The 18,073-nt window shown below is 52.9% G+C and overlaps 1 protein-coding gene across 2 annotated transcripts in view; it reads left to right on the top strand.

Annotated features, from left to right (window-relative positions):
- Positions 1-15,233: 15,233 nt before the first annotated feature.
- The window catches only part of ppp4r2b (protein phosphatase 4, regulatory subunit 2b), an 84,698-nt gene continuing 81,858 nt past the window's right edge, over positions 15,234-18,073 (top strand). The window contains exons 1-2 of one of the 2 annotated variants that reach the window (XM_070895161.1): positions 15,234-15,403; positions 15,581-15,662. In XM_070895161.1, the coding sequence (XP_070751262.1) occupies positions 15,250-15,403; positions 15,581-15,662 (236 nt within the window). In that variant the 5' untranslated portion in view covers positions 15,234-15,249. Of the gene's footprint in view, positions 15,404-15,577; positions 15,663-18,073 lie in introns of both variants that reach the window. The other variant, XM_070895160.1, reaches the window with a different exon arrangement.

Here is an 18,073-nt window from a genome sequence, read left to right as displayed (position 1 = left end):
CAGAGTCCCCAAGGATCTCCTGTTGTTCCCCTCCTCTTCTCCAGCTACATGCTACTAGCCAGTGACATTAACTTCAGACAGAGAGTCAGTTTCCATATGTATGTTGATGACACTCAATTCTCCCTCTCCACCATCTCTCCTGGCCCCATCACTACCTCTACATTATTGGGCTGTCTATCTGACACTAAATCATGGATAAATTACAATTCCCTACAATCCCTCACCATCCGCCTTACTGTGGGTAAAGTGCCCAGTCTATAGGCTCTGATGGAAGAATTGAGAACAGGAACTTAGCTGGTGGAAAGTCACAGATGTGAAATCATTGTACTATTTCATGGCTCAGTGCATTATAGTAACACAGTACACCTTTATGGAGCAGTATAAATATATGTGCAAGAATTGCTCTTTCTTGCATGTGTAATTATCATGGTAATTGCGTGGATGTGGATGAGTTAGAAGTATGATAAAGCATCAGTGCAGTAAAAGTATTGATAAGAAAAACATGACTTTGATATAAAAATCTTTAAAATAAGAAAGATTTTTTTCCAGTTTTGCATAAGCCTATTTTTGTTGTGGTATCAGTCGACAGAAAAAACACACCTGGTCCTGGACTCAGTACATTCCAAAGTCACGCAGATCAATGGACCTGATAAGAATGGTGTTATATATGTGGACTTGCATTTATTCTGTACAGCCACCAGAGGGCACTTCCCCTGGAGGTCCAAGGGATCCCATAATCCCTTGGGAGCACAGGTATTTAAGGAGCTTCATAGGTTGGAGAGGCGCTCTGGAGACCTGCAATAAAAGACTACGGTCACACTTTACTTTGAGCTCGCAGTGTTCAGTCTGACTCTTTCATCATACACAATAACTGGCGACGAGATACAGATAGCGAACCCAAAGATGCAGAGAACAGTGGGCATCCTGAAGAAATTTTCAGAAGGAGATGATTAGGCAACTTCTTGGTCAACGAGCTAGATGGGGAAGAGAGCACTGCCAAATGAAGGACAATCCTCCTCACCATCTGTGGGGCACCAACGTATGGCCTCATGAAGAATCTGCTCTATCCAGCAAAACCCACGGAGAAATCATACGACGATTTGTGCACACTGGTCCGAGAGTATTTGAACCCGAAGGAAGGCATTCTGATGGCAAGGTACTGGTTCTACACCTACAAAAGGTCTGAAGGCCAGGAAGTGGTGAGTTATGTCGCCGAGCTAAGACGCCTTGCAGAACATTGCGAATTTGAAGGACATTTGGAGCACATGCTCAGAGACTTTTTCGTACTTGCCGTTGGCCACAAAACCATACTTCACAAACTTTTGACTGTAGAGACCCCAACCTTGAGTAAGGCCATAGCGATAGCCCAGGCGTTCATTGCCACCAGTGACAATATGAAGCAAATCTCTCAGCACACAAGTGCTGCTACAAGTACTGTGAACAAAATGATGTTGTTTTCGAATTGTAACGTACAGGGCAGGTCACACATACCTGCAGCTGCACGTCCGCAGATAACTCAGAGTCCACCATCAAGGGTGATGAATGCAAGGCCATTAACACCTTGTTGGCGCTGCGGGGGTGATTATCGTTTCCATTCATGCCGATTCAAAGAGTACATTTGCAAGGGCTGTGGAACAATGGGACACTTCCAACGAATGTGTCGGCGAGCTGAAAATCCTGTTAAACCTGCAAACCACCATGTTGTAGAGGAGGACAGATCCACGGAGGATCACGACGAACCAGAGCCTCGGATCGAGGAGGCAGAGGTACATGGGGTGCATACATTCACCACGAATTGTCCCCCGATAATGCTGAATGTTAAACTAAATGGACTCCCGGTGTCAATGGAGCTGGACACGGGCGCGAGCCAGTCCATCATGGGCAAAAAGACTTTAGAAAGGTTGTGGTGCAACAAGGCCTCAAGGCCAGTCTTAACTCCAGTTCGCACAAAACTAAGAACTTACACAAAAGACGTCCGAGCGCTATCACCCGCTGACGACACTTTGTGTGCCGAGTTCTTAAACAAATTTCCTTCGCTGTTTGAACCGGGCATCGGAAAATTCCAAGGAGCAAAAGTGCAGATCCACCTAATTCCGGGGGCACGACCCATCCATCACAAGGCGAGAGCAGTACCGTACATGATGAGAGAAAGAGTAGAGATCGAGCTAGATCGACTGCAAAGAGAGGGCATCATTTCACCGATCGAGTCCAGCGAGTGGGCCAGTCCTATTGTCCCAGTCCTCAAGGGAGACGGCACCGTCAGAATCTGTGGTGATTACAAAGCAACTATCAATCGTTTCTCCCTGCAGGACCAATACCCACTACCAAAAGCCGACGACCTCTTTGCAACGCTGGCGGGAGGAAAGACGTTCACGAAGCTGGATCTGACTTCAGCCGACATGACGCAGGAACTGGAGGAATCATCGAAAGCCCTCACCTGCATCAACATGCACAAAGGTCTTTTTGTTTATAACAGATGCCCTTTTGGAATCCGATCAGTGGCGGCGATATTCCAGAGAAACATGGAAAGTTTACTGAAGTCAGTCCCGCATACCGTGGTCTTACAGGACGACATCTTGGTCACAGGTCGGAACACAGTCGAGCACCTGCAGAACCTGGAGGAGGTTCTCAGTCAACTCAACCGCATGTGGCTCAGGTTAAAACACTCGAAGTGCATTTGCCTGCTGCCTGAAGTGGAGTTCCTGGGAAGGAGGATTGCGGTGGACGGCATCACGCCCACCAACACGAAGACGGAGGCAATCGAGAACGCACCGAGGCCACAGAACGTGACGGAGCTGCGGTCGTTTCTGGGACTCTTGAACTACTTTGCTAACTTCTTACCGGGTCTCAGCACCCTGCTAGAACCATTACATATCTTACTACGAAAAGGGGGCGAATGGGTTTGGGGCAAAAGCCAAGAAACTGTCTTTGTAAAAGCGAGAAAATTGTTATGCTCAAACAAATTGCTTGTGTTGTATGATCCATGTCAGCGTTTGGTACTAGCATGTGATGCGTCGTCATATGGCGTCGGGTGTGTATTGCAACAAGCTAATGATTTCGGGAAACTGCAATCAGTTGCTTTTGCATCCAATAGTCTGTCTAAGGCTGAGAGAGCCTACAGCATGATTGAAAAAGAAGCATTAGCTGGTGTCTATGGGGTAAAGAAAATGCATCAATACCTGTTTGGGCTAAAATTCAAATTGGAAACTGACCATAAGCCACTTATATCCCTGTTCTCCGAGAGTAAAGGGATAAATACCAACACATCGGCCCGCATCCAGAGATGGGCGCTCACGTTGTCCACATACAACTACACCATCCGCCACAGGCCAGGCACAGAAAACTGCGCCGATGCTCTCAGTCGGCTGCCATTGCCCACCACAGGGTGGAAATGGCGCAGCCCGCAGATCTAGCCATGGTTATGGAAGCATTTGAGAGTGAACATTCACCCATCACTGCCCGGCAGATCAAAACCTGGACAAGCCAGGACCCCTTATTATCACTAGTGAAAAGCTGTGTGCTTCACGGGAGCTGGTCCAGTGTCCCAGTGGAAATGCAGGAAGAGATAAAGCCGTTCCAGCGGCGCAAAGATGAAATGTCTATACAGGCAGACTGCCTTCTGTGGGGCAATCGAGTAGTGTCCCCAAGAAGGGCAGAGACACCTTCACCAATGACCTCCACAGTACCCACCCCCAGACATCGTAATGATAAAACGATAGCGAGATCCCACGTGTGGTGGCCTGGTATTGATGTGGACTGCGTTCACAGATGTAATACATGCTCGCAGCTAAGCAATGTACCCAGGCAGGCACCGCTAAGTTTATGGTCTTGGCCCTCCAAACCGTGGTCTAGGGTACACGTCGACTAAGCAGGCCCGTTCTTGCGTAAAATTTTCCTTCTGGTTGTAGACGCGTATTCCAAGTGGATTGAATGTGAGGTAATGTCAGCTAGCATGTCCGCTGCAAGCCTGCGGGCCATGTTTGCCACACACGGCTTACCCGATGTCCTGGTGAGCAACAATGGGCCATGTTTTACCAGTGCTGAGTTCAAAGAATTCATGACCCGTTACAGGATCAAACAAGTCACATCTGCACCGTTTAAACCAGCATCCAATGGTCAGGCAGAGAGAGCAATGCAAACCATCAAGCCAGGCTTGAAGAGGGTAACTGAAGGCTCACTGCAGACTCGCCTATCCGAGTCCTGCTTAGCTACCGCACGAGACCCCACTCACTCACTGGGATCCCACCTGCTGAACTGCTCATGAAAAGAGCACTTAAGACAAGGCTCTCGTTAGTTCACCCTGATCTACATGAACAGGTAGAGAGCAGGTGGCTTCAGCAAAGCGCATACCATGATAGCGCAAATGTCTCACGCGAGATTGAAATCAATGATCCTGTATTTGTATTAAATTATGGACAAGGTCCCAAGTATCTTCCCGGCACTGTCGTGGCCAAAGAGGGGAGCAGGGTGTTTCGGGTCAAACTTTCAAATGGACTCATTTATCGGAAACACTTGGACCAAATCAAACTCAGATTCGTGGACTACCCTGAGCAACCCACCTTGGACCCTACCTTTTTTGATCCTCCAACATACACACCAGTGGCAACCGGCACCACGGTTGACCACGAAGAAGAACACATCATCCACAGCAGCTCTGCAGGGCCCAACACACCAGGCAGCCCAGCAAGGCCAGTTGCACAGCAGCCCAGCAAGGGCTCAACAAATGATTCAGATGAATACGTGGCTTGAGCAGTGGTGCAGCAGGGAGGGATTCAAATTCCTGGGGCATTGGAACCAGTTCTGGGGGAGGTGGGACCAGTACAAACCGGACGGTCTGCACCGAGGCAGGACCAGAACCAATGTCCGAGGGGGAGTGTTTGCTAGTGCTGTTGGGGAGGAGTTAAACTAATATGGCAGGGGGATGGGAACCAATGCAGGGAGACAGAGGGAAAAAAAAGGAGACAAAAGCAAAAGACAGAAAGGAGATGAGTAAAAGTGGAGGGCAGAGAAACCCAAGGCAAAAAACAAAAAGGGCCACTGTACAGCAAAATTCTAAAGGGTCAAAGTGTAATAAAAAGGCAAGCATGAAAGCTCAGTGCCTCAATGCAAGTAGTATTCGGAACACAGGAGAGGGCTCTGAGCTAGTTAGAATGGGTGAGAGCGCAGATGAACAGGATCCCAACAAAGAATGCAAAAGGCAGGAGGCAACAGAGCAGAGTAGCACTGGGGTAAGTGTAAACCACAAGGTGATAGGAAGGGACAATATGTATGAATATAAAGGGGCTGCAGGAGGGGTCAAAACTAAAAATCATGGTTTAAAAACTAGTATTAAAACACTCTACCTAAACACACGCAGCATTCGAAATAAAGTAAATGAGTTGATGGCACAAATCATTACAAATGGGTATGATTTGGTGGCCATTACAGAAACGTGGTTGCAGGGTGGCCAAGACTGGGAATTAAACATACAGGGGTATCTGACAATTCGGAAAGATAGACAAGAAGGGAAAGGAGGTGGGGTAGCTCTGTTACTAAAGGAAGATATCAGGGCAGTTGTGAGAGATGATATTGGCTCTAATGAACAAAATGTTGAATTATTGTGGGTGGAGATTGGAGATAGTAAGGGGAAAAAGTCACTGGTGGGCGTAGTTTATAGGCCCCCAAATAATAACTTCACGGTGGGGCAGGCAATAATCAAGGTAATAATGGAAGCATGTGAAAAAGGAATGGCAGTAATCATGGGGGATTTTAACCTACATATCGATTGGTCAAATCAAATCGCACGGGGTAGCCTGGAGGAGGAATTCATAGAATGCATACGGGATTGTTTCTAAGAACAGTATGTTACAGAACCTACAAGGGAGCAAGCAATCTTAGATCTGTCCTGTGTAATGAGACAGGAATAATAAACAATCTCCTAATAAAAGATCCTCTCGGAATGAGTGGTCACAGTATGATTGAATTTGTAATGCAGATTGAGGGTGAGGAAGTAGTGTCTCAAACGAGCGTACTATGCTTAAACAAAGGGAACTGCAGTGGGATGAGGGCAGAGTTGGCTAAAGTAGACTGGAAACACACTAAACGGTGGCACAATTGAGGAACAGTGGTGGACTTTTAAGGAGCTCTTTCATGGTGCTCAACAAAAATATATTCCAGTGAAAAAGAAGGGCGGTAAGAGAAGGGATAACCAGCCGTGGATAACCAAGGAAATAAAGGAGAGTATAAAATTAAAAACCAATGCGTATAAGGTGGCCAAGGTTAGTGGGAAACTAGAAGATTGGGAAAATTTTAAACGACAGCAAAGAATGACTAAGAAAGCAATAAAGAAAGGAAAGATAGATTATGAAAGTAAACTTGCGCAAAACATAAAAAGCTGATAGTAAAAGCTTTTACAGAGATATAAAACGGAAAAGAGTGACTAAAGTAAATGTTGGTCCCTTCGAAGATGAGAAGGGGGATTTAATAATGGGAAATGTGGAAATGGCTGAGACCTTAAACAATTATTTTGCTTCGGTCTTCACAGTGGAAGACACAAAAACCATGCCAAAAATTGCTGGTCACGGGAATGTGGGAAGGGAGGACCTTGAGACAATCACTATCACTAGTGGGGTAGTGCTGGACAGGCTAATGGGACTCAAGATAGACAAGTCCCCTGGTCCTGATGAAATGCATCCCAGGGTATTAAAAGAGATGGCGGAAGTTATAGCAGATGCATTCGTTATAATCTACCAAAATTCTCTGGACTCTGGGGAGGTACCAGCAGATTGGAAAGCAGCTAATGTAACGCCTCTGTTTAAAAAAGGGGGCAGACAAAAGGCAGGTAACTATAGGCCGGTTAGTTTAACATCTGTAGTGGGGAAAATGCTTGAAGTTATCATTAAGGAAGAAATAGCGGGACATCTAGATAGGAATAGTGCAATCAAGCAGACGCAACATGGATTCATGAAGGGGAAATCATGTTTAACTAATTTACTGGAATTCTTTGAGGATATAATGAGCATGGTGGATAGAGGTGTACCGATGGATGTGGTGTATTTAGATTTCCAAAAGGCATTCGATAAGGTGCCACACAAAAGGTTACTGCAGAAGATAAAGGTACGCGGAGTCAGAGGAAATGTATTAGCATGGATAGAGAATTGGCTGGCTAACAGAAAGCAGAGAGTCGGGATAAATGGGTCCTTTTCGGGTTGGAAATCGGTGGTTAGTGATGTGCCACAGGGATCGGTGCTGGGACCACAACTGTTTACAATATACATAGATGACCTGGAAGAGGGGACAGAGTGTAGTGTAACAAAATTTGCAGATGACACAAAGATTAGTGGGAAAGTGGGTTGTGTAGAGGACACAGAGAGGCTGCAAAGAGATTTAGATAGGTTAAGCGAATGGGCTAAGGTTTGGCAGATGGAATACAATGTCAGAAAGTGTGAGGTCATCCACCTTGGAAAAAAACAGAAAAAGGGAATATTATTTGAATGGGGAGAAATTACAACATGCTGCGGTGCAGAGGGACCTGGTGGTCCTTGTGCATGAAACTCTTTTGGAGTCCTTGTGCATGAATCCCAAAAAGTTAGTTTGCAGGTGCAGCAGGTAATCAGGAAGGCGAATGGAATGTTGGCCTTCATTGCGAGAGGGATGGAGTACAAAAGCAGGGAGGTCCTGCTGCAACTGTATAGGGTATTGGTGAGGCCGCACCTGGAGTACTGCATGCAGTTTTGGTCACCTTACTTAAGGAAGGATATACTAGCTTTGGAGGGGGTACAGAGACGATTCACTCGGCTGATTCTGGAGATGCGGGGGTTACCTTGTGATGATAGATTGAGTAGACTGGGTCTTTACGCGTTGGAGTTCAGAAGGATGAGGGGTGATTTTATAGAAACATTTAAAATAATGAAAGGGATAGACAAGATAGAGGCAGAGAGGTTGTTTCCACTGGTCGGGGAGACTAGAACTAGGTGGCACAGCCTCAAATTACGGGGGAGCCAATTTAAAACCGAGTTGAGAAGGAATTTCTTCTCCCAGAGGGTTGTGAATCTGTGGAATTCTCTGCCCAAGGAAGCAGTTGAAGCTAGCTCATTGAGTGTATTCAAATCACAGATCGATAGATTTTTAACCAATAAGGGAATTAAGGGTTACGGGGAGCGGGCGGGTAAGTGGAGCTGAGTCCACGGCCAGATCAGCCATGATCTTGTTGAATAGCGGAGCAGGCTCGAGGGGCGAGATGGCCTACTCCTGTTCCTAATTCTTATGTTCTTATGTTTATGTTCAACATCACCAGCTTTCACACCGAGACGATCAACCAGGGCAAGGGCCCCAGATCGACTCACATTGTAAATAGTTACACTATTGACTTTGGGCGGGCGGGGGGATGGGGGGGCAGTGTTGTTTCTATGTGGACTTGTATTTACTCTGTACAGCCACCAGAGGGCTCGTCCCCTGGAGTCCCAAGGGATCCCATAATCCCTTGGGAGCACGGGTATTTAAGGAGGCTTCACAGGTTGGAGAGGCACTCTGAAAACCTGCAATAAAAGACTAAGATTGCACTTTACTTTGAGCTCACAGTGTTCAGTCTGACTCTTTCTCCATACACAACAAATGGCTTCCTGTATCACGCCTCAACCTGTACAACATTGGAGAAGTGTGGCTCTGTGCAAAATCACGACTGAAACAGCACCCTAAATATTGCCAACACAGGCAACAAACATTTCTGCCAGGAACTCGGGATGATAGCTGGAAATCAATTATTTTTAAATCAAATACAAAAAAGGTCTGTTTAGAATATCAGTGGTGAAGTTTCGCACATTCTGCTGCTTGTCTGTGAAGCTCTTCCTTGACTGAACCCCTCTTGCAAAGTTGCACCAGTTGTATGCACAAGCAACTGAGATACGCTGAAGCAGGTTTGCTGGAATGTGCACTCGGACAAGGCAAAATCTCTGGCTTGTTACACCAGTACAATTAAGAATGAGAGGTGATCTTATCGAAACGTATAAGATTATGAGGGGGCTTGAAAAGGTGGATGCAGAGAGGATGTTTCCACTGATGGGGAGACTAGAACCAGGGGGCATAATCTTAGAATTAGGTGCCGCCCATTTAAAACTAAGATGAGGAGGAATTTCTTCTCTCAAAGGGTTGTAAATTTTTGGAATTCGCTGCCTCAGAGAGCTGTGGCAGCCAGGACATTGAATAAATTTAAGACAGAGATAGACAGTTTCTTAACCGATAATGGGTTATGGGGTTATGAGGAGCAGGCAGGGAAGTGGGGATGAGTCCATGATCTTATTAAATGGGGGAGCAGGCTCGAGGGCCGCATGGACTACTCCTGCTCCTATTTCCTATGTTCTTATTACAACTTCTCAAAAGTCTTTGTGGCAAGGGTTGAATTTGTGACAGTTCTCTGGCTGCACTTTGTTATTATGGTAGACAGAGATTTAAAAAAAAATAAAAATAAATATGTGCAATTATGATCTATTTTCTAATGACTGATGTGCACATTATGTGTGTGTTTTGTTGGGTTTGTTGTGTTATGTTGTGCAGGGGACACACAGTGAGGGGCACAGGTGACTCTACAGGGCACACAGGGAGGGGGGCACAGGTGACTCTACAGGGCACACAGTGAGGGGTCTCAGGTGGCTCTGCAGGGCACACACTGAGGGGGCTCAGGTGGCTCCGCAGGGCACACAGTGAGGGTGGCTCAGGTGGCTCTGCACAGCACACAGTGAGGGGGGCACAGGTGACAGCAGGGCACACAGTGAGGGGGCACAGGTGGCTCTGCAGAGCACGCAGTGAGGGGGGCACAGGTGGCTCTGCAGGGCACACAGGGAGGGGGGCACAGATGACTGCAGGGCACAGTGAGAGGGGGCACAGGTAGCTCGGCAGGACACGCAGTGAAGGAGCACACGTTGCTCTGCAGGGGACACACAGTGAGGGGGCAAATGTGACTCTGCAGGACACACTATGAGGGGGCACAGGTGGCTCTGCAGGGCACACAGTGAGGCGGGTAACGGCGACTGCAGGACACATAGTGAGGGTGCACAGGTGGCTCTGCAGGAGACACGGTGAGGGGGGCACAGGTGGCTCTGCAGGGCACACAATGAAGGGGCACAGGTGGCACTGCAGGGGACACAGTGAGGGGGCACAGGTGGCTCGCAGGGCACACAGTGAGGGGGCACAGCTGGCTTTGCAGGGCATGCAGTGAGGGGGCACAAGTGGCTCTGCAGGGTAAACAGTGAGGGGGCACAGGTGTCACTGCAGGACACACAGTGAGGGGGCACAGGTGGCTCTGCTGGGCACACAGTGATGCGGCAAATGTGACTCTGCAGGGCACACAGTGAGGGTGGCACAGGTAGCTCTGCAGCGCACACAGTGAGGAGGCACAGGTGAGTCTGCAGGTGAGGCACAGTGAGGGGACAAATGTGACTCTGCAGGGGACACAGTGAGGGGGGCACAGGTGGCTCTGCAGGGCACACAATGAAAGGGCACAGGTGGCAATGTAGGGTACACAGTGAGCGGGCACAGGAGACTTTGCAGGGGCACAGTGAGGTTGTACAGGTGGCTCTGCAGAACACACAGTGAGGGGACACAGGTGGCTCTGCAGGGGACACACAGTGAGGAGGCAAATGTGACTCTGCAGGGCACACATTGAGGGCGCACAAGGACCTCATGAGGGGGCACAGGTGGCTTGGCAGGGCAAAAAGTGAGGGGGCACAGGTGATTCTGCAGGGGACAAGGTGAGGGGGCACAGGTGACTCTGCAGGATACACAGTGAGGGGACACAGGTGGCTCTGCAGGGCACACAGTGAGGGGGGCACAGGTGGCTCTGCAGGGCACACCTTGAGGGGGCACATGTAGCTCTGCAGGGGACGCAGTGAGTGGGGCACAGGTGACTTTGCAGGGGCACAGTGAGGGGGTATAGGTGGCACTGCAGGACACACAGTGAGGGGGCACAGGTGGCTCTGCAGGACACACAGTGAGGGGGCACAGGTGGCCCTGCAGGGCACACAGTGAGGGGGCACAGGTGGCTCTGCAGGACACACAGTGAGGGGGCACAGGTGGCTCTGCAGGGGACACAGTGAGGGAGCACTGGTGGCATTGCAGGGCACACAATCCGGGGCGCACAGGTGGCTCTGCAGGGCACACAGTGAAGGGGCACAGGTGGCACTGCAGGGGACACAGTGAGCGGGCACAGGTGACTTTGCAGGGGCACAGTGAGGGGCTACAGGTGGCTCTGCAGGACACACAGTGAGGGGGCACATGTGGATCTGCAGGGCGCACAGTGAGGGGGGCACAGCACAAAGTGAGGGGGGCACAGATGGCTCTGCAGGGCACACAGTGAGGGGACAAATGTGACTCTGCAGGGCACACAGTGAGGGGGCACCAGTGGCTCTGCAAGACACACAGTGAGGGTGGCACAGGTGGCTCTGCAGGAGAGACGGTGAGGGGGCACAGGTGGCTCTGCAAGGCACACAGTGAGGGGGCACAGGTGAGTCTGCAGGGCACACAGTGATGGGGCACAGGTGGCTCTGCAGGGGACACGGTGAGTGGGCACAGGTGGCTCTGCAGGTCACACAGTGAGGGTGCACAGGTGGCTCTGCAGGGGACACAGTGAGAGGGCACCGGTGGCTTTTCAGGGCACACAGTGAGGTGGCACAGGTAGCTTAGCAGGGCACACCGTGAGGGGGCACAGGTGAATCTTCAGGGGACACACAGTGAGGGGGCAAATGTGACTCTGCAGAGCACACAGTGAGGGGGCACAAGGACCTCTGCAGGGGTCACGGTGAGGGAGCACAGATGACTCTGCAGGGCATAAAGTGAGGGGACACAGGTGACTCTGTAGGGGACACGGTGAGGAGGCACAGGTGGCTCTGCAGGGCACACAGTGAGGGGGCACAGATGGCTCTGCAGGGCACACAGTGAGGGGGCACAGATGGCTCTGCAGGGCACACATTGAGGGGGCACAGATGGCTCTGCAGGGCACAAATTGAGGGGGCACAGGTGACTCTGCACGGCACACAGTGAGGGGGGCACAGGTGACTCTGCAGGGCACACTTTGAGGGGGCACAGATGGCTCTGCACGGCACACAGTGAGGGGGGCACAGGTGGCTCTGCAGGGCACACAGTGAGGGGGGGCACAGGTGGCTCTGCAGGGCACACAGTGAGGGGGGCACGGGTGGCTCTGCAGGGCACACAGTGAGGGGGGCACAGGTGGCTCTGCAGGGCACACATTGAGGGGGGCACAGGTGGCTATGCCCGGCACACAGTGAGGGGGGCACAGGTGGCTCTGCAGGGCACACGGTGAGGGGGCACAGGTGACTCTGCAGGGCACACTTTGAGGGGGGCACAGATGGCTCTGCAGGGCACACAGTGAGGGGGCACAGGTGACTCTGCAGGGCACACAGTGAAGGGGGCACAGATGGCTCTGCAGGGCAGACAGTGAGGGGGGCACAGGTGACTCTGCAGGGCACACAGTGAGGAGGGCACAAGTGGCTCTGCAGGGCACACAGTGAGGGTGGCACAGGTGGCTCTGCAGGGCACACAGTGAGGGGGGGCACAGGTGGCTCTGCAGGGCACACAGTGAGGGGGCACAGGTGGTCCTGCAGGGCACACAGTGAGGGGGGCACAGGTGGCTATGCCCGGCACACAGTGAGGGGGGCACAGGTGGCTCTGCATGGGACACAGTGAGGGGGGCACAGGTGGCTCTGCATGGGACACAGTGAGGGGGGCACAGGTGGCTCTGCAGGGCACACATTAAGGGGGGCACAGGTGGCTCTGCAGGGCACACAGTGAGGGGGCACAGGTGGCTCTGCAGGGCACATAGTGAGGGGGCACAGGTGATTCTGCAGGGGACACGGTGAGGGGGCACAGGTGATTCTGCAGGATACACAGTGAGGGGACACAGGTGGCTCTGCAGGGCACACAGTGAGGATGGCACAGGTGGCTCTGCAGGGCACACCTTGAGGGGGCACATGTAGCTCTGCAGGGGACGCAGTGAGTGGGGCACAGGTGACTTTGCAGGGGCACAGTGAGAGGGTACAGGTGGCACTGCAGGACACACAGTGAGGGGGCACAGGTGACTCTGCATGACACACGGTGAGGGGGCACAGGTGGCACTACAGGACACACAGTGAGGGGGCACAGGTGGCTCTGCAGGACACACAGTGAGGGGGCACAGGTGGCCCTGCAGGGCACACAGTGAGGGGGCACAGGTGGCACTGCAGGACACACAGTGAGGGGGCACAGGTGACTCTGCATGGCACACAGTGAGGGGACACAGGTGGCACTGCAGGACACACAGTGAGGGGGCACAGGTGGCTCTGCAGGACACACAGTGAGGGGGCACAGGTGGCTCTGCAGGGGACACAGTGAGGGAGCACTGGTGGCTTTGCAGGGCACACAATCCGGGGTGCACAGGTGGCTCTGCAGGGCACACAGTGAAGGGGCACAGGTGGCACTGCAGGGGGCACAGTGAGCGGGCACGGGTGACTTTGCAGGGGCACAGTGATGGGCTACAGGTGGCTCTGCAGGACACACAGTGAGGGAGCACATGTGGATCTGCAGGGCGCACAGTGAGGGGGGCACAGCTGGCTATGCACGGCACAAAGTGAGGGGGGCACAGATGGCTCTGCAGGGCACACAGTGAGGGGACAAATGTGACTCTGCAGGGCACACAGTGAGGGGGCACCAGTGGCTCTGCAAGACACACAGTGAGGGTGGCACAGGTGGCTCTGCAGGAGAGACGGTGAGGGGGCACAGGTGGCTCTGCAGGGCACACAGTGAGGGGCACAGGTGAGTCTGTAGGACACACAGTGAGGGGGCACAGGTGAGTCTGCAGGGCACACAGTGAGGGGGCACAGGTGAGTCTGCAGGGCACACAGTGAGGGGGCACAGGTGGCTCTGCAGGGGACACAGTGAGTGGGCACAGGTGGCTCTGCAGGTCACACAGTGAGGGTGCACAGGTGGCTCTGCAGGTGACACAGTGAGAGGGCACCGGTGGCTTTTCAAGGGCACACAGTGAGGTGGCACAGGTAGCTTAGCAGGGCACACCGTGAGGGGGCACAGGTGGCTCTGCATGGCACACAGTGAGGGGGCACAGATGGCTCTGCAGGGCACACATTGAGGGGGCACAGATGGCTCTGCAGGGCACAAATTGAGGTTGCACAGGTGACTCTGCACGGCACACAGTGAGGGGGGCACAGATGGCTCTGCACGGCACACAGTGAGGGGGGCACAGGTGGCTCTGCAGGGCACACAGTGAGGGGGGCACAGGTGGCTCTGCAGGGCACACAGTGAGGGGGGTACAGATGGCTCTGCAGGGCAGACAGTGAGGGGGGCACAGGTGGCTCTGCAGGGCACACAGTGAGAGGGGCACAGGTGGCTCTGCAGGGCACACAGTGAGGGGGGCACAGGTGACTCTGTATGGCACACAGTGAGGGGGCACAGGTGATTCTGCAGGGGACACGGTGAGGGGGGCACAGGTGACTCTGCAGGATACACAGTGAGGGGACACAGGTGGCTCTGCAGAGCACACCTTGAGGGGGCACATGTAGCTCTGCAGGGGACGCAGTGAGTGGGGCACAGGTGACTTTGCAGGGGCACAGTGAGGGGGTACAGGTGGCACTGCAGGACACACAGTGAGGGGGCACAGGTGACTCTGCATAGCACACAGTGATGGGGCACAGGTGGCTCTGCAGGACACACAGTGAGGGGGCACAGGTGACTCTGCATAGCACACAGTGATGGGGCTGCAGGGGATGCAGTGAGTGGGGCACAGGTGTCTCTGCAGGGCACACAGTGAGGGGGCACAGGTGACTTTGCAGGGGCTCAGTGAGGGGGCACAGGTGACTTTGCAGGGGCACAGTGAGGGGGTACAGGTGGCACTGCAGGACACACAGTGAGGGGGCACAGGTGACCCTGCAGGGCACACAGTGAGGGGGGCACAGGTGGCTCTGCAGGGCACACAGTGAGGGGGGGGCACAGGTGACCCTGCAGGGCACACAGTGAGGGGGGGGGGCACAGGTGGCCCTGCAGGGCACACAGTGAGGGGGGGGGGCACAGGTGGCTCTGCAGGGCACACAGTGAGGGGGGGGGGGGGCACAGGTGGCCCTGCAGGGCACACAGTGAGGGGGGGGCGGCGGCACAGGTGGCTCTGCAGACTGTGGGCCACCTGTGCAGCGCGCGTGCGCGGCGGCGCGCCCCGACCTTGCGGGCGGGCGGGGGGGGGGGGATGGGGGGCGGATGACGTCAGCGGGCGGCGCCATGTTGTGTGTGCCTCAGTCGGTGCCGGGGCCGCTGACTGGCGCGGGGGAAAGTTTACCGGGCGGCACTCGCCTTGCCGGTCAGTGGCGCGGGGCGGACGCTCTCGGTTGCACCGCCAAGATGGAGTCCGAAAGCCTCCTGGAAGCTGTGGCAGGTCGGTGGCCGGCGGGCGGGTGTTTGCGGGCGATGTGTGGCGGGCGGGCGGGCGGGCGGGAGGGCCGAGGGATGTGCTGCCCCTGCACTGGGGGCTGTGAAGCGGCCGGCTTTCCCCTCCGACCCGATAACTCGCCTCTCTCTCTCTCTCTCTCTCTCTCTTCCCCCCCACCAGCAGATTTCGAGAAAAAATCCAAGAAGGAAGTGTCGTCGCTGCTGGACCAGTTCCTTTGTCATGTCGCCAAGACCGGAGAAACCCTGTGAGTGAGAGTGTGGGGCCTGATGATGATTATGTGGTGGGGGAGAGGGAACTGAGGCCAACTCAGCCAGTGGCGGCGGGGAGGGAGGGGGCCGGGGTGGGTGAGGGACCTCAGGCCAACTCTCAGCCAGTTGGGTTGGGGGAACTGAGGCAGTGGAGGGGGCGGGGGGGGGGAGGTGGTGAGGGAACTGAGGTCAACTCTCAGCCAGTTTGGGGGGGGGGGGGGGTGGTGGAACTGAGGCCAACTCTCAGCCAGTTGGGGGGTGGTGGAACTGAGGCCAACTCTCAGCCAGTGGATGGTGAGGGAACTGAGGTCAACTCTCAGCCAGTTAGCGGGGGTGGTGGAACTGAGGCCAACCCTCAGCCAGTTGGGGGGGGGGTGGTGGAACTGAGGCCAACTCTCAGCCAGTTGGGGGGTGGTGGAACTGAGGCCAACTCTCAGCCAGTGGATGGTGAGGGAACTGAGGCCAACTCTCAGCCACTTGATTCGGGGGTAAGGGAACAGAGGCCAACTCTCAGCCAGGGGGGGGGGCGGGGGGGTGTGAGGGAACCGAGGCCAACTCAGCCAGTTGATTGAGATTGTGGGTTGTGTGCGTGGGCGGAGGGGATGAGGGAACTGAGGCCAACTCTCAACCAGTTGATTGGGGTTTGAGCCCCCAACAGGATGTGCCCGGCCGCACACCGCCCTGTGGAGCACTTTACCAGGGAGAGAGAGGAGAGAGCTGGGATCAGAGGAGTGCAAGGGATGGGATTACTTTCAGTTGTCGGGAGCTTTCAACTTGGGACCAGGGAGTCTTGGATTACATAGAAACATAGAAAATAGGTGCAGGAGTAGGCCATTCGGCCCTTCTAGCCTGCACCGCCATTCAATGAGTTCATGGCTGAACATGCAACTTCAGTACCCTATTCCTGCTTTCTCGCCATACCCCTTGATCCCCCGAGTAGTAAGGACTTCATCTAACTCCTTTTTGAATATATTTAGTGAATTGGCCTCAACAACTTTCTGTGGTAGAGAATTCCACAGCTTCACCACTCTCTGGGTGAAGAAGTTTCTCCTCGTTTCGGTCCTAAATGGCCTACCCCTTATCCTTAGACTGTGACCCCTGGTTCTGGACTTCCCCAACATTGGGAACATTCTTCCTGCATCTAACCTGTCTAAACCCATCAGAATATTAAACGTTTCTATGAGGTCCCCTCTCATTCTTCTGAACTCCAGTGAATACAAGCCCAGTTGATCCAGTCTTTCTTGATAGGTCAGTCCCGCCATCCTGGGAATCAGTCTGGTGAACCTTCGCTGCACTCCCTCAATAGCAAGAATGTCCTTCCTCAAGTTAGGAGACCAAAACTGTACACAATACTCCAGGTGTGGCCTCACCAAGGCCCTGTACAACTGTAGCAACACCTCCCTGCCCCTGTACTCAAATCCCCTTGCTATGAAGGCCAACATGCCATTTGCTTTCTTAACCGCTTGCTGTACCTGCATGCCAACCTTCAATGACTGATGTACCGTGACACCCAGGTCTCGTTGCACCTCCCCTTTTCCTAATCTGTCACCATTCAGATAATAGTCTGTCTCTCTGTTTTTACCACCAAAGTGGATAACCTCACATTTATCCACATTATACTTCATCTGCCATGCATTTGCCCACTCACCTAACCTATCCAAGTCACTCTGCAGCCTCATAGCATCCTCCTCGCAGCTCACACTGCCACCCAACTTAGTGTCATCCGCAAATTTGGAGATACTACATTTAATCCCCTCGTCTAAATCATTAATGTACAGTGTAAACAGCTGGGGCCCCAGAACCTTGTGGTACCCCACTAGGGGACACTTGTAAATTATATGGTTTTAATGCCCCCCAAAAAATAATAAACCCCCCCCCCCCAAAAAAAAAACTAAACAAAAGGGCAGTTAATAGTGTTTGGAGTGTCTTCCAGATCGGGGGGCACTCGATCTAATGTTTATTTGTTCCCCCCCCAAAAGAGTTGTGGTACCCCACGAGTCACTGCCTGCCATTCTGAAAAGTCCCCATTTACTCCTACTCTTTGCTTCCTGTCTGACAACCAGTTCTCAATCCACATCAGCACACTACCCCCAATCCCATGTGCTTTAACTTTGCACATTAATCTCTTGTGTGGGACCTTGGCAAAAGCCTTCTGAAAGTCCAAATACACCACATCAACTGGTTCTCCCTTGTCCACTCTACTGGAAACATCCTCAAAAAATTCCAGAAGATTTGTCAAGCATGATTTCCCTTTCACAAATCCATGCTGACTTGGACCTATCATGTCACCTCTTTCCAAATGCACTGCTATGACATCCTTAATAATTGATTCCATCATTTTACCCACTACCGATGTCAGGCTGACTGGTCTATAAATCCCTGTTTTCTCTCCCTCCTTTTTTTAAAA

The sequence above is a fragment of the Pristiophorus japonicus genome, chromosome 12, assembly GCF_044704955.1.
Source record: "Pristiophorus japonicus isolate sPriJap1 chromosome 12, sPriJap1.hap1, whole genome shotgun sequence".
NCBI classification, from domain to species: domain Eukaryota; kingdom Metazoa; phylum Chordata; class Chondrichthyes; family Pristiophoridae; genus Pristiophorus; species Pristiophorus japonicus.
The sequence above is the reverse complement of the archived record's forward strand: the minus strand, read 5'-3'. Positions and strand labels throughout refer to the sequence as shown.